Source organism: Leptomonas pyrrhocoris, assembly GCF_001293395.1.
Source record: "Leptomonas pyrrhocoris isolate H10 chromosome Unknown, whole genome shotgun sequence".
Taxonomy (NCBI): domain Eukaryota; phylum Euglenozoa; class Kinetoplastea; order Trypanosomatida; family Trypanosomatidae; genus Leptomonas; species Leptomonas pyrrhocoris.
The window spans coordinates 512,840-537,070 of record NW_015438377.1 but is presented as its reverse complement, the minus strand read 5'-3'; the positions used below and the strand labels follow the sequence as shown (position 1 = coordinate 537,070).

Below are 24,231 nucleotides of genomic sequence, written 5' to 3'. Positions count from 1 at the left end.
ATATATATATATATATATATATATATATAGCGAAGACCCCCTCCCCCGGTGGATGACAACGACTGCCGTTGCGAAAACGTTCTTTCATCACACACCGCTGTTCCTTTACTCAGCCTTTCTAAAATGCGAACACCTTAGCAGCTCTTCGTTGTTGCTGCTCGTGTCGCATCTTACTTGAACCCCCCCCCCCACCTCCCCAATCCTTTCCTTCTTCGCGAAGCGCAACGGAAGCCAAGTCAGCAAAAGAAGATAATAAAGAACCAAAGATACCCCTCCCCGCTCACCTCTCGAGGAGGTTGTAGTGCCCCGGCATGTACAGCAGCTCAATCGTCACGCGATGGCCATCCGCGTTATTCTCGTCGTTGAAGGAGTACTCGGTCACGTTAGCCCCGGCGTTGCGGTCCAGCCCGTACACCATCAAGCACACATCCAGCACTTTCGCAAATGCAGCCAGCTGCACGTTGTCGCTCTCGTGGTCGACCGCCTCCACCTCCATGTTGCAGTAGGCCTTCACGGTGCCGTAGCCCAGTCCTTCTACAAACGGCAGGTAGTCATCCTCGTGTTCCTGCAGGTACGCAGAGACGATGTAGCGCAGCGCCACAATCAGGTAGGCCCCATCGTCGGAGGTGTATCGCTGGTAGACCTGCGCCGTCGTGGTGACCTTTCCAGAGACAACACCCTGTATCACCTCCATCAGCACCTCCGTAAAGTCGGAGACGAAGTCCCCAAACATCGCAGTCAGCAGCGGCTCTAAGCTCTTCAGTCTTGCAACAAAATCTGGAGCCTTTTCAGGATGCTGGACAATGAGCTCGCACAGTCGAAAGCCGGCGCATCGGTAGAAGCAGTTGCCGTCGCGACGCGCGTAGCGGATTCTTGTAAAGTTGTATTGCTTCGTGGATGTCGCTGAAGCACCGAAGAGGGACAGGGACTGCGTCATGTAGGCCTCGTCCCCCTTCACCTCCTGCACGAGTCGGGAGTGCTTGTCGAGCGGTAGCGGCACGGAAAGCAGCGGGTCCCGCCGTACCTCTTCGCGAATGTCAGCCAGTTGAGCCTCACACGCTTCCGCCATTGCCGTGGGACTCTTGGCGTTGTCTTCCATTAGTATTGTCCTGTTTTGTATGGCGGTGTGCTGTTTGATGTTTGTTTTCCGAATGGGATGAATGGTGCGGCACGGGACTGCGTCGGTGCGCTTTGGCAAGCGACAACGGAGTTGCTTCGTGGAGCGCGAGGTGAGAGAGAAGGCGATGAAGAAGGGAGGCACGTAGTGGAAGAGCTCGACATCCGTGAGAACACCTCAGGCAGTCAGCATCAAGGACACCGCGACGGTTTCAGATCGGGCGTCTTCTGCTCTGTAGACCCTTTGACGAGCCGCCTTCACGTTCGCTGCACTTCGAAGGAGCCACACCGCAACTCCTCGGTCGGCGGCACACAGCCAGCGAAACAACGCAGGAGGCAAAGAGATTTTACGCTGAGAACGCCTCAACGCGGATCCTTCTCTCTCTTCCGGAGCCGTAAAAGAAGAGCGTTCGATATGGATGGAACAACCAGGTAACGGAGCGCAGGTCGGCTGCCGTGACAACGAAAAACCGCTCGACGATTCCTTCCCTTCATCGTTGGGTCCGTTTGTCAGACGACACCGAGAGAGAAAAGCAAGGGAAAAAAAAGGAGGGGGTAACGATGTAGGCGGTACACGACGAAGCACATCAACAGATGTTTTACTGGCGGTGCACGTTTGGCTTTGTTTTACCGTTTTCAGCGAGATTTCCAACATAGTCTCACATCTGCGACGGGAGGTTTAAGATGGCTTTGCGATAGTCGTACTTCTTCGCCAGCTCGATGCCATGCTTTGTGATCTCCTTGGAGCAGCCGCAGCACATGCCGTGCCGCATAAGATCGAACGTATCCGCGTCTTCGATGTCGTGCACCACACCGCCGGCCTCGCGAATCATGATTGCGCCGGCGGCCATGTCCCACGCTTGCACACCGACCTCCCAATACGCGTCCGCCCGCCCAGCCGCGACGGAGCACATGTCCAGCGCGCACGCGCCGTTGTTGCGGATGGAGTGTACGGGGTACTTGGCGAGCTCCGACTGCATCCCGACGACAGCCTTCACCGCCGCCTCGCTGCGGTTGTAGCTGATGTGCATGAAGACGATGCACTCATGCAAGGAGGCCCGCGACGAGACGTGGAGGCGCTGCCCATTGCAGTACGCACCGCGGCCCTTGATCGCCGTAAACACCTCCTGCAGGCGTGGTGCGTTCACGACGCCGAGCACCGCCTCCTTCTTCACCGCCAGCGCAATCGACACACAGCAGTCGTACATGCCGTGAACAAAGCTGGTGGTGCCATCGATCGGGTCCACGATCCACGTCGGGCCGTCGCCCAGCGTGGCGGTGCTGTGCGACTCCTCACTCACGATCGCGTACGTCGGCGTACCGGAGCGCAAGATGCGCAGCACCTCCTCCTCGCACTGCCTGTCGTACTGCGTAACGAGGTCGATGCTGCTGCTCTTCGTTTGAATGTCGAGCGCATTCGACGCACGCTCGTCCATGGAGTGGTTGATGATGGTGGCGGCTGCGTGGGCCGCCCGCAGCGCCAGCTCCATGGCAAAGTCGAGCTCTTCATCCGCCAACGTCGTCTGTGCCATTTTGGTGTTTTTTTGTTGTCTCTTTTCCTTTTTTTCTTTTTGAAGACCTGTGGTTTCTACAGACTACGCTGCTCATATGACCCAACAAATATTGATGATGCGGAACAGGCGAAGAGGAGTGAAACATGAGAGCCGCTAAAGCGCGTGCCATAGCGCCGGTGCCATGATGGAACGTTTACTGAGCGGCCTCAACCATCACTGCTCCGTCGAGCATACAACTCGTCACTCTTGCTCTTACCGCCGTTTGGGGGGCTGCAGCTAAGGTGGTCATCCTGTTTGGGGAGGGGATAGGAGTGGAGGCGGCGGGTTTCGCACGGCACCGCATCGAGATAGAAAGCGCTGCGTCTACTTCCTCCCATCGTTCCATCGAATTTATGGCGTCCAGCTTCCAGGCGGAAATAACCATAATACTAAACAGCGTCGCGCCGGCACACAGACCCAAAAGCACCATCACGGGGGAGAAAAAGAAGAAGCTGAAGAAGGCCGCATGCGCAACGCCGTGGCCCCTCCACGTTGATGCTTTGACGCATCGTACATCGTTGAAGGAAGAAAAAAGGAAGAGGAACGTGAGTACGCTAAACATTGGAAACAGAAACTCATTCACATAAAGGGAACATATATAGATAGTTAGATAGATAGACATCCGTCGGCCTATCAGTTGAGCACAGAAGGAAAAGAAGAACCGTACCGGACCACGGCATCCGTCGGCCCTCTTCGCTCGTCACAACTCCTCTCGTTGATCGGGCGACGGCGCCACCGCGGCCCGACTACGCCAGGCGCGTTGGATCGTGATTGCCGCATCCTCGCACAGGACGGCGTGCTGCTGCGTCTGCCGATCCTCCGCCAGTGCCGTCTTCACTCCCACCGCCGCACGCGCGTCCAACACCATCCGCCGTCTGCGCTCCACGAGAGCTGCGACACCACGCAATGCCGCAATGCGCAGCTCGACGCCGAGACGCCTGCGGTCCAGGTAGCCGCGGCCCACACGCTGGAGGATGAGCGTCTCAAACGGATGTGCCGCCGCGAAGGCGTTGCGCTGCGCGAGGTGCCGCGCGTACCACAGCTCGATGCGACGCACCGCAAAGCACCTCAGCGACGACACCTCCGCCACGGCGTACAGCTGCCGACGCTCGGCCAGTAGTCGACGCGCCGCGTGGCAGCGATGCGCGCGCTGCAGCGTGCAGGCGGCCCGCAGCTGTCGGTGCCACCTCAGCTCCTCCCGGTGCCGCCGCCAGCTCGTCTGAATGACGGTGGCGCTCTTTTCTGCCACCGCCCGCTGCCGCGCCGCGACGATCTCCGGGTGCCGCAGCTCCTCCACGCGCACCCGCGCACGGTGGCCACGGTAAACCCGCTGGATGCTGGCCGCCGCGTACTCGCATATCTTCGCGTCCTGCTCCTGCCGGACCAACTTGCGTGCCCGCCTCTTCGCCACGACGGCGTTAATTTTGTCTAGGAAGAACTGCAGCGCGCGCATGGTGCCGTCGCAGCTGCCGTTGACAGCCTTGCTCGCGTCCGCCTGCACCTGCAGCGCCATGTCCCACACACGGCGGGCTTCCTTCTCAGCTGCGAGGCCGACGACAAAGACCTGCCGACGTGTGTAGCGCATGAGCCGTACGGCGCAGCGTGCATGGTAGGCGCGATAGGCGCACTGAATCTGCAACGCAGCGCTCTCGTGGCGGTGCGTGCGGTGCGGCCACGACGACTGCAGCCAGCTGTGCAGGTCGGCACTCTCCAGGTAATCCGCGACGATACGCGGGGCGTCCGGAGGGGCTTGGGACGCGACCCTGCCGTTTGCCGCCGCCGTCGCAGGCGGCTCCTCCTGAAAAGAGATCCACAGTGCGCGCTGACGGTCTGCCTCCTTCGCCAACTCCTCCTCCGAAATTGCGAAACGTGCCTCGAGTTCCGTTGCTCCTCCGCGGGCTGCCTCAAACGGTCGGGCCGTGTGCGGGAAGCTGCTTTGATCTCGCGCGAAAGGGAGCCCGCAGCCAGAAGAACGACTTCGGCCGTCGCTCGAATGCGCCCCCGCGGACGAGACGCTGGTGCTGCTGGCGCCGCTCTCCTCCGCCTGCAGGGCATCCAGCTGCCTCTGCATTGCTCGTAGGTAAAAAGCACGGTTGTCACGGCGGCGCTGCTCCTCGAAGGCACTCCAAGTGTCGCGCTGCGTGGCGATGTCGGCTGCCGTCGCGGCCGGGTGTTCTGCGGCCCACCGATCCACCAGCAAGTTCGAGTCGCCCGGCCATGCGGCGGTGGTGGGGCGGGTGACAAGCGAGGACGCGGCGGAGAGCTGCCGCTGCGAAGTCGACAGTGCCGCTGCGCTGGTCGATGTGTCGCTCCCCATCGCAGTCGCTCCCGGGACACGACTCTCGATTACAGTGCGCCCCTTCGGCACGGGTGACGACAGCTCCAGCCCGAGCGTGGACTGCAGCGTGGCGATGAAGTGACCCTCCGCGTTGTGCTGGAGCAGGTGGGCGACTGAGGTGTCGAGCAGGCCGTTCATCACCTGCCACAGCTGTGAGGCGCTGAAGGCGCGGTCGGTGGAGCGCTGTCGGGCTGACATGGCGACGCTCGCCGCACGGCTCTGTCCTTCGTCCCCTGCAGACGTGTACGGCACCTGATGCGACAAGAAGGGCTGAAAGGTCTGATAGGACTGCAGCCGTGCGAGGAGCTGCTGCACGGTAGTCTGCGTGCTGGCGGCGGCGGCCTGCATGTAGCGGCGTGTGTCTTGACTCATGCGACGGCCCTCGCTGCGGCGGAAGCTGTCGGCACGCACGGAGGCCTGGCTGCGACTGCGACTGCCACCGCCACCGCTGCGACCGCTGCGTCCGTCCATGTAGCCGATGGAGGTAGACCAGTCCATGCGCGAGGTGTTGCCGTACGGCTGGGCAACGGAGGCGCCAACGGAGTTGCCGCTGAGGGCAGCAAAGGAGACGTTGATCTCCTGTCGCGGTCGGTCGCTTTCTGCCATGAATGTGGAGGAGCGCGAGAGGAAGGAGATAAAGTGTGTTGTGGAGTCCTCCGTGTGTTGCTTCACCCTCCAGCAGTGTGTGCGTGGGTGGGGATGTACGCATGTGTATGTGTGTGTGTTTGGATTTTGATGCAGCAAGACAGAGAAGAAGAGGAGTAAATAAATTGCTTAAAAAAAACAGCGAGGGCAGAGGGAAAGCGTCGAGTGGTGCCGACGATGCCGCACTTCGGACGAAGAGTAACGCGGGGCTCCGCATTCATAGAGACCCGGACTTGCTCTTCTGTTTCGTGGCAGCTTCGGAATGGCAGAAAGACGAGAGCTGACGTTCTCCGTCTTCTTCGTTGGACTTAATGTTACGGCCGTTTGCGTGTGTGTGTGTGTGTGTGTGTGAAGAGTAGCAACTAAAAAATATCCGTTCTCAGCAATTCCACCAAAACAAACCCAACAAGTGCACCGCCATCAGCATCAACAACGACGGCGACATAAACACCCTTCACTTTCACCTCCCTTCGTTGTTGCCTTGCGTTGAATCATCCAGACGCCCTTGTCCACGCAGCCACTCCACGTACTCCGGCTTTGGGGCCCAGGGCAGTGCGTAGGGATCCACTACACCCCGTCGCTGCCTCAGCACAGCCGCCTGCGCCTCCGCATCCCCAATCATGGCGCTGGCCTTTACGTTGCGTGAGAAGGCCTCGATGCACTGCTGCAGCGTCGGTTCCGCAAAGCCGATGATACGTGTGTTGAGCGCCCGCTTCGTGCACATCGTGTACTCGTACATGGAGGCGAGGATGGCGGGTGGGCGTGTGTCCAGGCGCTCTTGCCTTGGCGCAAAGAAAGGCGTCAGCCCCACATATTTCGGGTCCACCACGCTGCTCGAGAAATCAAAGAAAGCCTGAAGCGACATCGCACTGGGGGATGGGGTGTGACGTGCGATGATGGAGCGCTTGAAAGGAAAAATCCGCCACCTTTGCAACGGCATCAAGCATGAACCTCGAGAGGAGAAGAAGTGGAGGGGAGTAGTAGTAGGAAGGAGAGGCTTGATCGGCAGAGGACACAGCGGCGGAAGGTCAGTGTCGATGCGGCTGTCGTCGACATGCAGCAATAAACAAGGGACAATCGACGCGGCGGAGCGCAATCCTTTCACCAAAACCGTAGCGCATCCGTGTTTCCCTCGTCCTCTGTACTTCCGCAGTGGTCGATGGTCACGCCGAAGCAAACCTTCGGCGGTGCTCTCCTCTGTTGCTGTTTGTTTCTGTGTCCGGCACCTTGCGTGAGTAGAGCACGGAGAAGCAAGACAGCGCGCAGCTACTCGTTTCGCTTTAGCGCGCACGGTGGTGCGGGGGTTTTCTTCTCTTTTTTCATTGCTTTCGATGCTTGGTGATTCGCTGACAAACGCTGATTACACGTTATTTATGACGGCTTCAGTGAGAGCTGTTTGCTTGTGCGTGGAGGACAATTAAGCGTAGTATTAATGGCATTTAAGAGGAGAAACTGTCATAGAAAAAAGTATGGTAAAAGCACTTGTGTGGTGCACGGCACGTCTTCACACACATACACAATCATTCAGAGCACCTCGATTACTCGAAGCCGGTGATTTACAACCCACAAAGAGAAAGGCACCGTATTATGCTTTCCAGCCACGCTTGATACGGAATTTGATGTCCTTCTTCTTCATCTCCTTCGCACGCGTCGCACGATCAGCCACAGAGCTCTTCAACTTCGTCGCCACGCGCTGCGACCGCTTCGTCATCTGGAATAGCTTACCACGCTTCGAGTGCTCGCCGTGTGTTGAATTTAGCTTGCTCTTCTTCTTGCGTCGCAGATCAAACTTCGAGGTGGCCTTGCGCAGCTCTTGGGCCTGTTCAATCTTGGCCTGCTTGTCCGTCTCGCGCTTCCGCTCCGTGAAGTGTTCAATGTCGTGGGCGTCCAGATCGCCGCTGACGCCGTGGATCAGGTCGTACTTCTTCTTAGCCCGCGCGTCGCGTTCCTTCAGCTTGCCGCGGAGAGACTGGTGGCTGCCGTGTTGGGCCTGCAGTTGGCGGATCTTCTCGAAGTCGCTGTCGGTCAGCATGCGTGAGGAGGAAACAGAGGCCTTGGAGGCCTTGGAGCTGGTCACAGAGGACTGGCGGCGTGAAGAGGCGTTGGCGAGCGAGGCCGCGCTGCTGGAGCCGTCGGTGACATCTTCGAACCAGCCGTTTTCATCGCCTGATGCGTTGACGAGCGCCTTCGAAAGGGAGAAGGGTCCCTCCTCTTCCCCCTCCTCCTCTTCCCCACCACTTTCAGAAGCCTCTTCCTCGTCTTCTCCCTCCTCGTCGTCCGCGGAAACCTCCTCCCACCCAAATGCATCCTCGTCGTCTTCCTCGGCCTCTTCTTCCTCCGCCTCGTCTTCCTCCGCGTCTTCTTCCCCCGCGTCTTCTTCCTGCGCCTCCGTCGGCTCGTCCACCCGCTGACGCTTGCGGGCCGCCGCCTCCTTCTCCGCCTCGCCGGCGTCGTCCTCCGTCGTCGACGCAGAGCGGCCCTGCTTGTGCACCGGCACTAGCTGCGGACACGCATCCTCGTCCTCCTCGCTGCTGGCGTCCGAGGCATCGACGAAGTCACCCTCCACGTCACCGGGTTCGATCTCGCTGTCCGAGTCGGTCACCCACTCCCCGCTGCTGTCACTCGAGGAGTCGTCATCGGAGGAGGAGGCAGAGGAAGGGCCCCGGCTTCCCTCCTCGTCCTCCTTGTCGCTGGCGCTGTTCTGATAGAGCAGCTCCAGCCCGGGGATGTCCGAGTACACGTGCACGGCACCGTAGACGGGCTTCTTCGTCATGTCCGCTGCCCCGGCCTTGCTGCCGCGCAGCTTCGTTGGCAGCAACTCCGGGTAGACGTCGCGATAGAGTTGAATCAACGCGCGAGCCGCCATCATCACGCCCTTGTCGCCGCGCTGCGTCTTGTACTCAGCGAGGTCCTTCAGCAGGTCTGCGTTCATTGCCAGCGGCTGGCGCTTGCAGATCTCACGAATGGTGTTGATGCCGACGGTGATGGCGTCAGGGGACGAGCGGTCGGACACGAAGTGGTTGGCGATGGTGCGCAGCAGCGGCTCCAACACGTCGGGTGGCACCATTTTGTGGACACACATGGCGGAGAGGGCGAGGAGCTGGGTTGAATGCAGCTGCGACGGCTCCATGTACCGCTCCAGGAAACCGTACAAGGGCAGGTGGATGACCTCGTGCTCAGACACGGTACGAGCGATGACGTTGAGGTACAGCAGTCGCACCTCAAACCTCTCCGACGTCTTCTGCAGCTTGGCCAGCAGACGCTCCACGAACTGCTGGGGGTCACGCAGCAGTCGGATCGGGTCGACGTGCTGCTTTGCATAAAGCTCCTCCTCGCGTTCCTGCCGGTTGTACTTTCGCTTGGCTTCCCGCACGCCACGCTTCAGCACGCGCTCGCGCTTCCCCGTCTTCTTCACAATCTTCATCTTCTGCTTCAGCTTGGAAATGGTCCGGCCGGGGTCCTGCTCCTCCTCGTCATCGTCGTCGTCCACGGAAGTGATCTTCGGCATCTGCAGCAGGAAGAAGCGCAGGGCGGTGCGGAGGATGGTGGTGTGCCGCGAGAAGCACGCCCGTGTGAGCACCTCGACGGTGCGCTCGTCACTCCACACACGGCGGCGGTAGAGGTCAATCATCACCATCTCCGCGCAGCGCGCCTGCACCGGGTCATCCTCCGCCATGACGGAGAAGAGAAAGCTCTGCGCCTTCTTGTTGATCAGCGCACCGTTCTTCGCACCGGGCATGTTCACCTTGCGAATGTCACTCACCAAGTGCGTGAGAATGAGCTTGCGCAGCGTCTTGTCGCGCTCCTGCAGCAGCTCGAAGAAGAGGGGAAAGGTTTGATCCGTGGAGACGAGGTCCTTCGCACGGAGCAGAAGGAGACACTTCACGAGGGCCAGGCGGAGGTCGCCCGGCAGCCCGTTGCCCTTCGACGCACGCAGCAGCTCCAGCACTATGTTCACCGTCACCACCGACTCCGCTGGGAAGCAGTGGCTGACGTGACAGACGTAGTTCAGCACGGCAGTGAACTGGGGGTTGAGGGTGCGCTGGGCGAGCACGGTGGCGCTGGAGGCGCGGAAGTGATCGAGTTGGGCGAGGAATTCATCACGGTAGGACTCGGGGTCGCGCCGGGTGCGGTTCTGCAGCAGCAGCAACGTGCCGCGGAACGCCGGCTCCGTCATGTCTGCTCAGTGAAGTACCTGCGGCGTGGGTGGGCTGTATACGCAGTCCAACACAAAATTATCCAATGACAGGCTCGAAACGATGTTTGAAGCAGCCTCCCGTTTGTCGCGCACACGGACGCACAGGCAGCAACAAGAAAGGGAAAAGAGGAAGAAAAAAACAGAAGATTCGCGTGCGCTGCAGCTATCAATGCGTGTAGGGGAAGCGCAAACCGAGCTGTAACCGACACGGATGAAGCACACGCGTCAGACGAAGAGAGATGGTGGAAAGAAGACAGAAGGGTAGAGGAGAGTTCCCGTGAACATCAGCACACAACAAGGGAGGGTGGAAACGGAGGAAAGAGGCGGTGTCCATCACACGTGCATCTCCTGAAACGTCATGTGAAATGGAGTGCGCCACACGCTCATGATGAAAGGAGAATCCTCATACCTTTAATCGGTTATTTGCAACCGTGTAGCGAACGCTTCGTTGAGCATAGTCCCCCAGCCCCTCGCAATACGTGCCATGGGGGCGGCGTGTCTGACGTCACACGCACTCTATTGAGTTCGAGCGGGAATACTTGCGCGGCAGTTGAACTCGTGCTTACTATATATTGTGGTTTCCTTTTCTTCTTTGTCATCTGTGCGATTGCACGAATGGAGAAGCGCTACTATTATTATTATTATTATTAAATGCGGTTGCTTGGATCGTTGGTAGCAACGGGCGCCGTGGGTACGTAGGGCACTGAGAGTAAATATTGGTTTATAGAGAGAGATGTGTGTATGTGTGAAAACGCAGGAAGGATATTCCGGCAGCAAAAACACGAAGGTGCAGCAAAGCCGTCATCGAGCGCGGCCTTTCTTGTATAATCCTTTGCGATAGAATCTGTAAAACAGAAAAAAGAAGGCTAACGCACAGCGATCGATAAAGACAGGGGAATGGCAGTCCTGCAGCCAACACTGTCACCGCCTTCGCCTAATCTTGCCGTCTGCCGCGCTGGGAGGGCGATAGTGGTCAACACACGCATTGAAGGATGCGACAACGTAGTTAGACAAGGCGGCCCGCAGAGCGCCGCTTCGGGGGCACGCACTGCTAGTGCGGCTGGCGGAAACACTTGAAACTAGTAGTAAAATACGGAAGGAGAGACACACGCTGCAGCCGCGGGAACGAAACAGCGACGTACGCAGCACACGGCAGAGCGAGACAAACACAGAAGCGCACGCACCGCATTCCGCGGAGGAGATGTCCCAAGGAGAAGTTGGATGGGATGGCCACGACGGCAGCAGCACCGTAAAGGCTACGGCTGTTGTGCTTCCCTTAAGCTGGTCAGGCAGTGGGAGATGACGGTGGTTTGCTTCCGTTTCCGCCTCCAAGCACGGTGCGCGGCTCTCTGCACAATGTGTACCCGCCCCGCGACATCAGTTTCCCTTGAAATCCGTGCTGTTCACGCGGTCCGGCGACATCAAATGGCTGAACCACTCATTCACAAATAGGCTGTCGGGGTCCATCTTGCGACGCAGCTCCAAGAAGCGGTCCCAGTGGCTGCCGTACGCCGCGGACATCTCGCGATGGCCCCAGTCGTAGTACTTGGCCCAGTGCGGCCGCCCCTCCATCTCCTCCATCAGTTTGTTGAAGCCGTCGTAGACGCGGCGGGTGTCACGCGCCTCCTGCCCGCGCGGGCGGTACATCACGACGCCGATCCAACACGTGGGGCGACCGACGGCGGGCGACATGTCCGAGTCGTCCGCGGCCGTAAAGCGGAACTCCACAGGGAAGTGAAGCAGCATCTTCTCCCGCTCAATCATGGCACGCAACTTCTGGAACGCCTCGACGGCGCGGCTGGCATCGATGGCCCATTCGTTTGCCCACTGCCGGAAGAGGCAGTCAAAGGTGAAGCACTGCAGCGCCGACCCCCGCTGCACTGCCGGCGTGGTGTAGAACATCTTCTGATAGGTGCGGTTGATGTGCGGCTGCAGAGAAGGGTAGCGGCAGGCCACCCAAAGACTCCACTCCACCAACTGATGCCGGATCAGCTCGTTCGTTACCCAATTCGTCAACGCCGACACGGTCGCCACCGCTGGGTCCAAAACAGAGCTGCTGCGGCGGTTGTCGCTTTCGGCAGCGGCAGGGCTGGCATCGACCGCAGCGATCCTCGGCTTGGAGACGTCGGGGTGCTGCGCGCGAAGTCCGCCCCCTACCGGTGCCTCCTCATACTTCAACGGACGCTTCGGCGTGACGCGCGTTGGCGGGTCCGCCTCCTTTTCCTCTGCCGCTGCTTTCTCCATCGCAGTTGAAATCGCAGCCGGCCGGTCCGTCGCCTCGCCGTCGGGGTTGCCGCAGGACTCGTAGCAGCCCTCCGTGTGGGGCACCCACCACCAACGGTAGTACTCGTTCTCCCGCACCTTTCTCGCGACGAGCGCCGCGTCGGTTGCGTCGGCCATCGAGAGGGGGTTGCTCGCGAGCCTCCACTGCACCCGCGGCTGCACCTCCAGCGTAATCTCCGTCACGACACCCAGCGCCCCGAGGTGGCACGCGGCGAGGCGCAACTCCTTTGCGTTTTTCTCCGCCGCGAAGGTGTGCAGCTCACCGCGGCCGTCGACGACCTTCAGCGCCCGCACGTAGTCAGACAGGGAGCGGCAGGTGATGCCGCTGCTGTGTGTCGCCGTGGCGATGCAGCCGCCCACGGTGGTCTGCACGTACGAAGGGACACAGCGGAGCATCAGGCCGTGTCGGTCCAGCGCGTTCATCACATCCTCCATCAGCACCCCCGCCTCGCAGGTGAGGAGGCGGGTGGCGGCGTCAATGGACACAATTTTGTTCATGCGGTTCATGTGAAGGAGATGGTCGTTGGTGAAGGTGGAGCTGTTGGGGCTCTTGCCGGCACCGGCGACGCGGCACTTCCCGTTGCACGCCCGCACAAAGGCGATCACCTGCTGCACCTCCGCGGCAGATGTCGGGTAGTGATGATGGGCGGGGATGCAGACGCCGATCTGCGCCATGTTGGTCCACTGGCTGGACATGGTGAAAAAAAGAAATTTGGGAGAAACGAAGCGTTTAGGTGGTTGTGCGGGGATTGAAAAATGAACTGCGTGTAGCGGTATATCGGGGGATGGTCGTGAACTGTAAAAAACAATAATGGAAGCGAAACGGGAGCAAACTATCGAGGCGGTGCCGATCGGCGCTGGTGAGCACTGCGGTGGAAAGGAAAGAAGGAAATGGTGCGGAGGGCGAAAGGTTTAATGAGGAAGGCACAGACGGTGCGTCTGCCGGTACGAGAGAAGCGCAGCGGCTGAGACGGGGCATGTGAGAAACGCGAAACGGAAGTGAGCCCCACCACGCACGGGGCACGTGTAGGTTCTCACATCGGCCGGGTTCAGCCACGGAACTTGTCAGGGTTTGCTGCGAACAACACAGAATGTGCTTTTTTCGAAGCAGTGGAGGGCACGGTGCGGCCAACGCTTCCCGGAGGAGAAAAAATGAAAGATAAGGCATGTCGTGGCCACGGCGCTGACAAGCCCTGTTCACCTCCGCTCTCGTAGCACTGCCTTCTCCTGCACGCACAGGCAATGGCCTTTACGGTTACACCCACGCACTTGAGAGGCTTTCATGCGGCAATCAAAGCGACGTCCGCAGCGCAGGAGAAAGACGAAAGCAATGTTAAAGGGAAAACAGGAGGCACGTAAAAAACGGCGACTAACGATTTGCGTTGCAGCCTCGGGCCAGCATGAAAAAGGAAGGAGAAAACACGCACCTGCATCTCACTCTTACCGCACTCGGCAGCCGCCTATCCTTTTCTTTCAGCTGTGCCAGCGTCACTTTTCCTCCACGCGGCCGATGCAAAAGTTGGCGAAGAGACGCACCGACGACGGGTGGTGGAAGCGGGCGAACACCGTCGCCATGTCCTGCCCACCCGCACCGTCCAGCAGCACCAGGCCGCCGGGGTGCTGATGGATAAACAAACTCACGTCCAGCACGTTGCCGTCGATCACTATCCACAAGTCGTCGGCGGTGCGATGCTGTGCGACCTCGTCCCGCGTGTAGCGCTGCGGTTGTGGGCACAAGAAATTGCCTGCCAAGTCCCAAAACTCCTCTACAATGTTCTTGGCGTCCGCCGCCACATCGCGTGAGTTGTTCTCCCGTGAGGAAAGGTTTGGCAGCGTGGTCGTAGGTGACAAGGCGGCGCTGCTTCTGACGTCCGTGGAGAGGCGAGTCCAGATGACGTCGCGCGCTTTCACCCCGAAGCAGCAGACGTCGAAGTAAAGCACGAGAGCGACGCTACACAGGAGGATCAGCACCGTGCAGCACAGCGTGCTCGTCGAGACGTCACGCCTTCGGCGGAACCGTGGCACCGGCGGAGCTGCAGGCGTATCGATGATGGGCGGATTGGCGTGCTCGACCTTATCGGTACTTGAAGCAGACATGTTGCTTTAAAGAAACGCCGCCACGTGCGCTGTTACTCGCACGACTTTCGATCGGAGGAGAAGAGTGAGGCGGAGGCGATGCCGTTCAACTCAAGCTGGCCCTCGTGAGACGCGGAAACGGCTGACCGGTGTTTTCTCTCTCTCTCTCTATTAGCGATAGCAGAAGCACAGGCATGCAAAGCGACCCTTACAAACCTTCATACGCACATCGCATGCGTAAACCCACCGAAAGACCGGTACAGAAACCGTTAAAAGAAAAAGGGAAAAGAAAAGCGAGCCACAACCACCGTTGCCGCCGAGAAGCTATTTGAAAGATCAGTGGAATGCTGACGCATCAACGATAAATAGGACGGCTGAAGCATACCACGACGAAGTTTAAGTACGTGGCCGATTCGTGATGAATCGGAAAAAAATGTCAGTGTAAAAAAGGGAGTAAAAACAACTTTAAAAAAGGCACAATTTCCATCAAATAGTCCGCCACAAGGTGAATCGGAGAGGGGGCTGGCTACGCAGGTAAGCGTTGAAGAATACGGTGACGGCAGCACGACCGAGGAGCGCGAGCTGTCAAAAGGAAAAAAAGGAGATGTTTTCTCTCGCAATACAAGAAGCTTGTGCGTTTGCCTGTGCCAGTACGTGTGTGACGTCGGCTCTTATTGCTATCTACCTATGTTTTGACGCTAAAGGCAACGACATACGTATATCGAGTTCGTGCAAGGTGAACTACTCCACCGTCTGTGGCGTTGTGTGTCGGACCGGCAGGACTCAACAGCAGCACACAGCAAACAATCACCCCGAAGGTCGAAGGAGGAACAAAAAAAAGGGACACAAATCGATGCTGCTGTTTCGCTTTGGTAGCACAGTGAGGTAAGAACACACCTGCTCGGGTGTCGCGATACAGCAGAGATGAAATAGGGAGGGGGAGAGAAGCAAGAGAGCGCTAGTCCAGCAGCTGTTGAGCCCATTACTGTCCCTCAAGGGGGGGGGAGGGCACCTTCAATGCACAGATGAAGGACGGATCTGAGTTACACACACACACACCAACCAACCACAACCCCGATGCAACATCAGGTCTGGTAAGAAGAAAAAAACTACTATTAGAACCTCAGCCACACGATAAGTGCACCTGAGGAGGTAGCACAACTCCTGAAGACCTTTGTTGGGTGCGTGCGGGTGCACACGTAGAACGCATTACTACGCCAGCCCATCACAACGTAGCTTTGACGTCGGCAGAGCGGCCTTTTACTTTTGCAATGGCAAACACCTACGCTTCTCTGAGCAAGACGGGGTACGCTACTTCGTTTCTTAGTCAGCCCTGAAGCGCAAAGCAGAAAGAAGCTTAAAAGAGAAAGCATGATAATCTACTTGAGCAGAAATATATATATATAGCTCAAAGAGAGCTGCAAAAAAAAACCCTGGTGTGCAGACAGCACAGGCCGGAAAACAGATTTGAATGCAAGCACGACGGCGCCATGGCACCGCCCTACCCCCAGCACCATAGCAGAAGAGCAGCACTGCAAGCGGCTAAACAACGCACGCACGGCAGCGACGAAGAGAGGGGAGACCCATGCACGTACACGAACCAGTGCAGTCCGTCCTTCTCGATAAAGGAAAAAAAAAGGATAGAGTTCAACATGTGTTTGGATCGACGTCGCAGCTGGGCTCCGCTACCAGCGCCGACCTCGACGCAGCACACAACAAAGGAAGTCTGTCTTCGCTTCCCACCAAACGGCACAGCAGTTGTAAAGGGAAAGAAAGAACGCAAGTGAAATCTATTCGCTACTATGAAAAGTGCAGAGAACAGACGTTTGAGACGCACACAAGCAACGATGCTGGCTGCCCTGCTCCAATTATGATTCGTTTTATTATTTTCGTCCGGAGAAGCGTCCGCGACGACGGAAAACGAGGAGGTAAATAAACACACTAAATTGATTTCGGAAACTAGAAAACCCCGTCCGCAGTTGACAGAATCAGAGCGGCTGCTGTTGTCGCCTGGCAGAACGGCACACGGCGCAGGGGAGGCAAGGAAAGGAACGGGAGGAAGAAACCCCTGTGAGCATCGTCAGTAGTTAATTACACATTCAACGAGGATTGCCTTCTCCCTAAAAAAAGAAGCCAATGAAAAGAGAAAAGGAAGAAAAACGTGAGCGCCGTCTGTTGGCACCAACACGTCAGACACCGTAAGCAACAATAAATAATAACAGCCGCAGGCCACCGAATCTTCCACGCACTTAAATGGACGAGCCAACGAAAATAATACTAATTCGATGGCACTACGCTCCGACCACGTGGCCGATGCAAAAGTTGGCGAAGAGACGCACCGACGACGGGTGGTGGAAGCGGGCGAACACCGTCGCCATGTCCTGCCCACCCGCACCGTCCAGCAGCACCAGGCCGCCGGGGTGCTGATGGATAAACAAACTCACGTCCAGCACGTTGCCGTCGATCACTATCCACAAGTCGTCGGCGGTGCGATGCTGTGCGACCTCGTCCCGCGTGTAGCGCTGCGGTTGTGGGGACATGAAATTGCCTGCCAGGGCAAAAAACTCCTTCACGCTGTTCTTCGCATCCGCCGCGACACCGTCCAGGTTGCCTTCCACGGTGTTTACAGCGGAGGGAGAGGCTGTGCTCGACGGCGTGTGATACCAACGTGCCTGCGGACTCGTGAAGACGCGATTCATTACGCTCTGAGAAGAGATGTCCAAGCACCACACCATGAGGAAGCACACCACGACTAACAGAAAGGCGAGGGAGAGAACGTGGTGGTGTCGCGCCTGCTCCTCGGTGGCCTCCTGCCAGGCCGTGCGCATCACCCTGCGCAGATAATGTCTGCGTCCCAATGCTGGTGCTGTAGAACCTCGTATCGACCTCGCCGAAGACGACATCTCGGAGGAGCCGAGAGAAGAGACGTTCTTCTCCACGCCGCTGCAACTGGAGTCACTTACGTCCATTCCTGCCCTTGTACCGCAAAACGTCAGCCGATTTCACCTACGCCTGCTAGGCACAGCGCACAAGCAGCGGTGGTACTTGTGAAAGCGCTGAAGGGAACAGAAATAAGGCTCAAGGAAGTAGAAAGCACTCTCAAGTGCAGCGAGGGGTTTATCTTTCATTTGGATTACGAAGCGTACAGGCGAAGACCAGAACAGAAAAAGAATGGAATAGAACAAAACATGAATGCGTCGTGACAAACAGGCGTGTGAGAAAGCATCATTTTCATTTCCTTTCTGGTGTTGTAAGGCAATGCGGGGTGGACTCCGCAGGTGCCACGTTAGCGCAGCATGTGTGTTTTGACGTTGCAGTTCTTATTATTATTATTACTACTTTGCTGTGGAGTGCATGGACTCTCCCAGACTCGATATTTTTGGTGGTTTGCTTGTTTCGCATATTCCTCGCTTACCGCTGAACTGCGCAAGTGCGCCACCGCAAGCATATTGAAAGCGGCCTCCGCAAAAGCGGACCACTTCGCAGGAGCAATGCGATGATGAAGGAACTCGTGCGGGCAATGCGCGAGCAGCCCTCTCCATTCCCTTCCTGTGTCTCTATCTCTCTCAAGCAAAAGGTGGTTTGCCCTTCCTCTGCCACTTCAGCCACCACCATAGCACTCCTCAATCGAAGAGACGGCATTCGCAGGCACCATGGACGCCAGCTCGCCGCGTAACTTATCCAAAGCAGCCGCATCGCCGGACCTCGCCTTCGCCATCGCCGCCGCGACTTCTCGCACGGCTGTTGATGAAGTGCTGTCCGGCTGTTCAAACTGCGCAAAGGTGAACTTGTAGGCGCCGATGTTCAGCTCCGCCGTGGTGCCATCCGCCGCCGTTTCGGTGAGGACCGGTGCGGTGCGGCACACACGCTCAAAGTCCTCCGCGCACCTCACCTCGCCCTCCGAGTCGCGGTAGACGACGACCAGTGGAAAGGCATCCAACAGCTGCTTTAGCAAACCCAGCGGCCAGCAGCCGGGCCGCCAAAATGAAGAAAACAAATCCGCACCGCAGACAAACACGACGCGCACGCGGCGACCGTGCGCCGTCAGTTGGGCCACCGCGTTGGCCTCGTGTTGGGCGTACCACGCATTCACGTGCATCTCCAGCTGCTGCAGCACGTAAAGGGTACGGGTGTAGGTGGGCTGCAGACACTCCCACGCGTCCACATTCAGCTCGGCGTGGTCGCGCACCGCGTCGTCAGCGATGCGCACTCGCTGGGCAGCGCTCTTCAGGCCCGATTTGCCATACGCGTCGCTCACCGGAGAGAAGAAGCCACCCAGTACGGTGTACGTGCCGTGTGCCTCGAGGGCCGTCTTTGCCGCGCGGTAGAGCTTAAAGTGGGCGTTGTGGATCGGGTTGAAGCTGCCGCAAATCGCAATAACAGCTGGCTGCGGTGAGGTGGACAGAGCCGTGTCGCAGGTCGTGAGTGACCGCAACTTCTCTGCACGTAGGGTGTACGTAGCGCGGAGAGGGGAGGAGGCATCCATTCTTTTTCTCTTGGCGAGATGTACAAGGACACTCGGAACAGCGTGGGAAACAGCAGAAAGCGGTGCTCTTCGCCTCTCCTCGAGACTGGCGCTGTCAATGGCCATTCATCGGCACATCCGCGAATTCGAAAGGAGAAAAAAACACAAAAAGGAGTCAACGCGAGAGGTGTTGGTGACGACGATCGAAGGAAGACGTGATGCATCTGACTTGCGGCGCTGCTCCGTCCTAAGAGAGGGGGAAGGGGGAGAGCGGGAGGCACAATCTATGGCGGGCGCATTACTTCTCCCATCCCCAAAGAAAAGACCTTTGTAATGCGACACAGAGAGGAAGGTGTCATCCCGGCAGCATTTTAAAACTCCTCCTTTGTGATTTACACGTCTGTGAAGCACGACCCATTGAAACAACACCCACATCAGCAGCTCACGGCATAGCAGACACACGCGCATCTCAAAAACTGGAAACGTCCATTCTCCTCCTCCTTAGCGAGCACCGTCATCAAGCCAGGTGCTACACGCGCAGCCCACGAGCCAGCGCTTCGGGCAGCTCCTGCGTTTGGCCTGACACGGCGCCGTCCACGTACTGCTGATACTCCCGCTCACGGCCACGCGGAATGCGGGGCAGCCCCAGCTGATACGTCTCCACGTTTTTGATGTACCAAATCTCCTTGGAGAGCAGATAGTCATCCAGGTCCTGACGCTGTTGGGAGGCGGCCAAGTACGCCCGCGTCACCTCCACCGCCACGCCCGTGATGCCCGCCGCGACCAGCAGCGGCATGCGGTAGACGGTGTGCAGAGGCAGCACGACGCAGCCGGCCGCACACAGAATACCCGCCGGGGTGGCCCCGTTGAACTCCATCACCTTCGCCATCCACTTCGCCGTCAGCTCCTTCTCCTCGGGCGAAATCTCGTCGTAGTCGTAGAGGGCAAAGTCGGTGATGGGGTGGTAGTACTGCCGTGCCCGCACACGCGAGGGGTGCACAGGAACGAGGCCAACACGCTCCCAGAAGGTGTAGGGCTCCGTCTCCGGGCCGGGCTTCGACTCCTGCGGGCTGCTCGTGCGCACAATCAGGGCCGGTGCCGTCTCCATCCGCACATTTCGCAAGTTGCCGACCCATGGAGTGCGGAGCTGCTGCTCCAGACTCGCAGCAAGGTCCGTCATGTCCTCGCTGTACACCACGCCAGGGATGGAAGGCTCCCCGCGCAGCCACCGCCATACCCCGCTGAGTCCCATCATAGGTTGAAATGGACCTCCGTTGTAATGAAAATGGACGGGCTGCTTCGCAGAAAACCCGTAGAGAAGAGAGAGAGGAGAGGAGAAAAGCACGCTTTGTACACTCCGTTAGAAGCAGACACACCAACGAACGCGACAACAACCAACACCGACGCGTTGCGCAGGCTTGCGGAGCCGTGTGCGGACCTTCAAACAGCACACTTTGAATCTCAAAGAATGTGGCCCGAACGGGCGAGCAAAACAAAGCCGTTGACACAGTCGATATTTCCTTCAACCACCATCATATATATATCGCGCATACACACCTCATTGGTTTTGCCCTGCAAGCGAGACAATGCGAGTTCTGCGCTCCACGCAACGGAGTGGGGCATCGCACGGGAAGCACAGCAGCTGGCCCTGAAGTACAAGCACTATTAACAGTTCACTTCGTACTACTTTCTTTGTCGCGTTCAGTCCTTCTTTTCCCTTTCTTTGGATGCATTAAATCTTATTAGTTACAAAAAGAAACGCGCACGGTGGAGTAAGTACCGGCAATACACCGTACCAGCGTGGAGAAACCGTCGCCGGTGTTGCAGACCGTTTATGTATCTTCGCTGTTCACAACTACTGAATTTACGCAATACGCTGCCCTTTGCAGTGTCCGCAACACCAAAATGGTCAAGACAAAGGAAAAGAAAACCCCGCCTTTGAAAGGCCTCAGCGCAGAATAGAAAATAGTCTTCACAGCACGCACGTCAAGCTCCGTCCATCTGGTAGGGCGACACAACGCAGCGCATTTCACTTCCATCTTTCTCTGTCCTTCTTCGCCTCGCACTCGATGCAAATGGCGGAGGCAGCGTTATGCGTAGCACCGATGGAAGAGGGCGTACGTCGCCCCGACATTGAAGCACATGCGGTAACGAACAATAAAGGGAGAAAAAAAAACTTGTACGCGTGCGGAGGTGCAGCTGTTGAAAGCAACAGGATCCCTATCTCCTTCCAAATGTGCTACTGAGAATACTCCTCGTTTGCGGAACCCTGCGCATCACGTCACGTCGGAGCGTCGGTGCGGTGCGCCGCAACCACCACATCAGCATCACACCGCCCAACTGGCGCCTCAAACACGGAAGAAACCAACTACAAAGTAAAAGAGGTCAAATCACGTCGCCCCGTTCAGGGGAAAACAGAATCCGAGAAGACTAACACCAAAATATAAATCCGTCAGCGCCGCACAGCAACACCAAAGGGAAAAAAAGCCACTAACGACGAGAACAAAGGAGAAACAGCAGAACGAAGGAAGAGAGAAAGGAAAGCAGCGCGAGTGCTGGGCGCGGTCGCTTCACAAAGGAGAGAAAAACTACAAAAACACGCGAAAGCAGGCGTCCAAGCAACAGCTGCAAACGCCTCAACACCAACGCAGATACGGAAAGAGAGGAGACAGATAAGTTTTCGTTTTTAAAAAAAGGAATGAAGCAGAAGAAAGAAAAACGAGGTAAACGAAAAGAAAGCACACACACACACTCATACTCATACACAGGAAAATAACACCTAGTCGGGGCAATGACAGGCCCAACGCGGCTGCGGCGAAGTCATTCCAATAATTCCGGAGACAGTAAAGAACACAGCTGCGAAAAGAAAAAAACAAAAAGGAGGGCGATGGGGACACGCAGGTACCCTGATCACAGAATGTAAGGGGAGAAAGAAAATATGCTAAAGGGAACAAAGAAGCTAGAACGTTTGATAAATCTTTTATGGCTTGTTTCTTCCTTTCTCCTGTATTTCTGTCACTGCTGCTGTGACACCAACTATCACTGCACCTCGCTTAACGGGATCGAATGCATAACTAAAAAAGAAGGAAAAGGAAACAGAAGGACAGTCAACAGCGCCCCGCTGTTTACTACCGACGTACGATATCCCGCAAACGATTCCTCTTCTCCGATTTTGTTTGGGGAGGTAACCTCGTCCACTTCAAGAAAAAATAAATTATGTCCGAACAACGGAGCCAACGGCTTTCGCATCAGCGTCACGCTGTGAAGATAAAGGCTAACGTTTTCTGTGGTTTTTAAAGATGAAGAAGGCACAGCGAGAAAGTACCAAATTTTATTTTGGGGGAGAGAGGCGTTGTGCTGACGCAGCGCATTCGGTATTGCAAAAAAAAAAAAACAGTAACAGCAGCTTTCATTAATGCGCCACCGTCGTACGCGGAACACGCACAGAAGAGGGGGGGAAGGACCTACAAATCGTCTAACGGAATACGCAGCTTGCCAGGCGCCGGCGCGTCCTCGATGTCGCTTCGCAGCATTATGACGGAGTCCTCCTCGATTCCGTAGCACTTGACGGTGTTGATGTCGTCGTCCATCACCTTCCCAGTCTTTATCACCGACAAGATCTGCGAGCCGGGGGGGATGTGATACACCTGGTGTAAGTAGCGCTTGAAGGTGTGCACCTTGACCGACGCCCAGTCACCGAAGATCTCGTAGCTCTTGTCGCCGTGGGAGACGTAAATGCGGTAGGCATTCGGGGCCTCGGGGCTGATGGTGTTGAAGTTCACACTCGCTAGCGCATGCGTCGACACCTTCGCCCCCGCCGACAGCCCTTCCGGTAGCGAAATCTGCCCTGGCGCGTGTCGGAACAGCTTCGCATGTCGAGTAACGTGGCCGTGGTAGCATGGAAACAGGCGGCAGGTGTGTGCGTACTTCTTCTGATGCTTGCGGTCATTAATAGCAGTGCACGCGTCATCATTGGGGCAGAGAGGCAGGTCGTCACGGATGCTGCTCGCGCTGCTGCCCGACTTGCTCGATGAGGATATCGTGTCGTCCGCCATAGTGCTCACCGTCTTCGCATTGGTGCCGTAGGACCCGCTCATCAGCAATGGCTCCGCCCCCGCGCCGCTGCTGCTGAAGTTCGTGTGGTTCGAGAAGGGGGAAGAAGGGTGGCTCGGCGGTGCCGCACGTCGGCCGGGGAAGCTGCCGACCGCAAAGCCGCCCCCTTGCTGTTGCTGCTGCGACTGCTGCACCGCGGTGGCAAAGGCCGGCGGGGGAGCGCTGCTGCTGTCGCGCGAGTTGTTGTTAGGGCTGTACGCCGCACCGTCCGCGTTGACCTTGCCACCGTAGGAGCCGCTGCTAAAGGGGTGGGTGGGGGAGATCGGTTCGCCGCGGGAGTGACCTGCGTTGCCCATCGTAGGCCGCCCGCTCGACCCCACCAGCGGCGACGACGGATGACTCGAGCGATGATTGGCGTAGCTGCCGGACAGCGAGCCGGCCCGACCTGTCAGGGAGCCGTGGTAGCTGCCGTTGCCTGCCGCGAGCATCACCGGCGGCATTGAGAAGCCGGTCGGTGTGTAACCGTTGCTCGTCGCGGCGAGGCTGCTATTGTTGTTGGCGGCGCTGCTGCTGCAGCCGTAGGCCGGTGCCGCCGTCGTCGTTGCATTCGGCGGCGCGCCAAACGGTGAGCTGATCGGTGCACCGTTGTTGCTGGGCTGGCGTGCGTGGTGCGGTGCGGGGGACTGCGTGCCGCTGCCGCCGCCGCCGCCGTTCGTAGTACTGCCGCTACGGTAGCTGCCGGAGAGCGGCATCGAGTACTGCGGAGCGGAGAGGCCGGTGCCGGACGGCATTCTATACGGGTTATTCGGTCCACGCACCGGCGCCGACTCACCACCGGCGAAGGCGCTGCTGCCGTCGTCGTGCGCCATGAAAGGAGATCGCGGGGGCAGGCTGCCGGACGGGGAGCTGGGGAACCCGCCGCGGCTGCCGCTCTCGTTGCCCGCGCGTGTCATGGGGCTCTGCACGCCTCGGCGATAACGCGGCAGCACGTTGGGCGCCGACCCGACCTGGATCGGTTGCGAGTGCGTCTCCGCCTGTGGCGCCGCACTGTTCCCGTTGCTCCGATTGAGGCCGCCGAGGCTGCTGTTGTCGACGTTGCCGAGGCTATGGCTCAGCGAGCCGGGGCTGTGGTAGGAGGGCACCGCGGACGGGTCGCCGTGGCCGGGGTCGCTCATCGGGCTGACGGGTGCCTCCTCGACGGTGGTGCGGTAGACGTAGGGGGAGTGGGCGTACATGACGGAGCCGGCGCGGCTGCCACCGCGCGAAGAGGAGCTGGAAGGCTGCATCCCCGTCGATTTATTTTCGGTCTGTGCGGCTTCACTAAGAAAAGAATAAAAAAGGCAGCGCTGCGAAACGACAGTAAAATACCGAAGAAAGAATAGAGGCGAAAAGACGCAGCGAGGAGGCACGCAGCCACAAAAACTGAAGCGAAAGCTACCGAGAAATCCAACGAGGCACAACGGAATATATATATATATATATATATATATATATATATATCGCG

General features: G+C 57.9%; 11 protein-coding genes across 17 annotated transcripts in view; all 11 read right to left on the bottom strand.

Annotated features, from left to right (window-relative positions):
• Window positions 1-280: 280 nt before the first annotated feature.
• On the bottom strand, window positions 281-1,215 carry ABB37_08023 (putative mitochondrial otubain, putative,otubain cysteine peptidase, Clan CA, family C65; the record flags this gene model as incomplete). Its single annotated transcript, XM_015806865.1, has 1 exon — window positions 281-1,215. The coding sequence occupies exon 1, from the start codon at window positions 1,097-1,099 to the stop codon at window positions 281-283; it is 819 nt and encodes a 272-aa protein (XP_015654736.1). The 5' UTR covers window positions 1,100-1,215.
• Window positions 1,216-1,775: 560 nt separating this feature from the next.
• Window positions 1,776-2,718, bottom strand: ABB37_08022 (putative myo-inositol-1(or 4)-monophosphatase 1; the record flags this gene model as incomplete). 2 transcript variants are annotated; one of them, XM_015806863.1, is made up of 1 exon in its annotated part: window positions 1,776-2,718. In XM_015806863.1, exon 1 carries the CDS (start codon window positions 2,646-2,648, stop codon window positions 1,776-1,778), a length of 873 nt encoding a protein of 290 aa, XP_015654734.1. In that variant the 5' UTR covers window positions 2,649-2,718. The 2 variants fall into 2 exon arrangements, with proteins under 2 accessions (XP_015654734.1, XP_015654735.1); XM_015806864.1 differs by having other exon boundaries at window positions 1,776-2,713.
• A 651-nt stretch (window positions 2,719-3,369) lies between these two features.
• Window positions 3,370-5,682, bottom strand: ABB37_08021 (hypothetical protein; the record flags this gene model as incomplete). Of its 2 annotated transcripts, none has more annotated exons than XM_015806861.1 (1): window positions 3,370-5,682. In XM_015806861.1, exon 1 carries the CDS (start codon window positions 5,611-5,613, stop codon window positions 3,370-3,372), a length of 2,244 nt encoding a protein of 747 aa, XP_015654732.1. In that variant the 5' UTR covers window positions 5,614-5,682. The 2 variants fall into 2 exon arrangements, with proteins under 2 accessions (XP_015654732.1, XP_015654733.1); XM_015806862.1 differs by having other exon boundaries at window positions 3,370-5,675.
• Window positions 5,683-6,112: 430 nt separating this feature from the next.
• ABB37_08020 (hypothetical protein) lies at window positions 6,113-6,580 on the bottom strand (the record flags this gene model as incomplete). The annotated part of the gene is made up of 1 exon (XM_015806860.1): window positions 6,113-6,580. The coding sequence occupies exon 1, from the start codon at window positions 6,515-6,517 to the stop codon at window positions 6,113-6,115; it is 405 nt and encodes a 134-aa protein (XP_015654731.1). The 5' UTR covers window positions 6,518-6,580.
• A 657-nt stretch (window positions 6,581-7,237) lies between these two features.
• ABB37_08019 (hypothetical protein) lies at window positions 7,238-10,048 on the bottom strand (the record flags this gene model as incomplete). The annotated part of the gene is made up of 1 exon (XM_015806859.1): window positions 7,238-10,048. The coding sequence occupies exon 1, from the start codon at window positions 9,827-9,829 to the stop codon at window positions 7,238-7,240; it is 2,592 nt and encodes an 863-aa protein (XP_015654730.1). The 5' UTR covers window positions 9,830-10,048.
• A 1,179-nt stretch (window positions 10,049-11,227) lies between these two features.
• ABB37_08018 (putative L-gulonolactone oxidase) lies at window positions 11,228-13,002 on the bottom strand (the record flags this gene model as incomplete). 2 transcript variants are annotated; one of them, XM_015806857.1, is made up of 1 exon in its annotated part: window positions 11,228-13,002. In XM_015806857.1, the coding sequence occupies exon 1, from the start codon at window positions 12,827-12,829 to the stop codon at window positions 11,228-11,230; it is 1,602 nt and encodes a 533-aa protein (XP_015654728.1). In that variant the 5' UTR covers window positions 12,830-13,002. The 2 variants fall into 2 exon arrangements, with proteins under 2 accessions (XP_015654728.1, XP_015654729.1); XM_015806858.1 differs by having other exon boundaries at window positions 11,228-12,992.
• A 619-nt stretch (window positions 13,003-13,621) lies between these two features.
• On the bottom strand, window positions 13,622-15,108 carry ABB37_08017 (hypothetical protein; the record flags this gene model as incomplete). Its single annotated transcript, XM_015806856.1, has 1 exon — window positions 13,622-15,108. Exon 1 carries the CDS (start codon window positions 14,228-14,230, stop codon window positions 13,622-13,624), a length of 609 nt encoding a protein of 202 aa, XP_015654727.1. The 5' UTR covers window positions 14,231-15,108.
• A 1,392-nt stretch (window positions 15,109-16,500) lies between these two features.
• On the bottom strand, window positions 16,501-17,037 carry ABB37_08016 (hypothetical protein; the record flags this gene model as incomplete). The annotated part of the gene is made up of 1 exon (XM_015806855.1): window positions 16,501-17,037. The coding sequence occupies one exon, from the start codon at window positions 17,035-17,037 to the stop codon at window positions 16,501-16,503; it is 537 nt and encodes a 178-aa protein (XP_015654726.1).
• A 773-nt stretch (window positions 17,038-17,810) lies between these two features.
• On the bottom strand, window positions 17,811-18,788 carry ABB37_08015 (hypothetical protein; the record flags this gene model as incomplete). Of its 3 annotated transcripts, none has more annotated exons than XM_015806852.1 (1): window positions 17,811-18,788. In XM_015806852.1, the coding sequence occupies exon 1, from the start codon at window positions 18,693-18,695 to the stop codon at window positions 17,811-17,813; it is 885 nt and encodes a 294-aa protein (XP_015654723.1). In that variant the 5' UTR covers window positions 18,696-18,788. The 3 variants fall into 3 exon arrangements, with proteins under 3 accessions (XP_015654723.1, XP_015654724.1, XP_015654725.1); XM_015806853.1 differs by having other exon boundaries at window positions 17,811-18,782; XM_015806854.1 differs by having other exon boundaries at window positions 17,811-18,775.
• Window positions 18,789-19,203: 415 nt separating this feature from the next.
• Window positions 19,204-19,973, bottom strand: ABB37_08014 (hypothetical protein; the record flags this gene model as incomplete). Its single annotated transcript, XM_015806851.1, has 1 exon — window positions 19,204-19,973. The coding sequence occupies exon 1, from the start codon at window positions 19,927-19,929 to the stop codon at window positions 19,204-19,206; it is 726 nt and encodes a 241-aa protein (XP_015654722.1). The 5' UTR covers window positions 19,930-19,973.
• A 2,165-nt stretch (window positions 19,974-22,138) lies between these two features.
• The window catches only part of ABB37_08013 (hypothetical protein), a gene marked incomplete at its 3' end in the record, with an annotated part of 4,248 nt that continues 2,155 nt past the window's right edge, over window positions 22,139-24,231 (bottom strand). For both annotated transcript variants that reach the window (XM_015806849.1, XM_015806850.1), the window contains exon 1: window positions 22,139-24,231. This exon is cut by the window's right edge. In XM_015806849.1, the coding sequence (XP_015654720.1) occupies window positions 22,139-24,013 (1,875 nt within the window). In that variant the 5' untranslated portion in view covers window positions 24,014-24,231.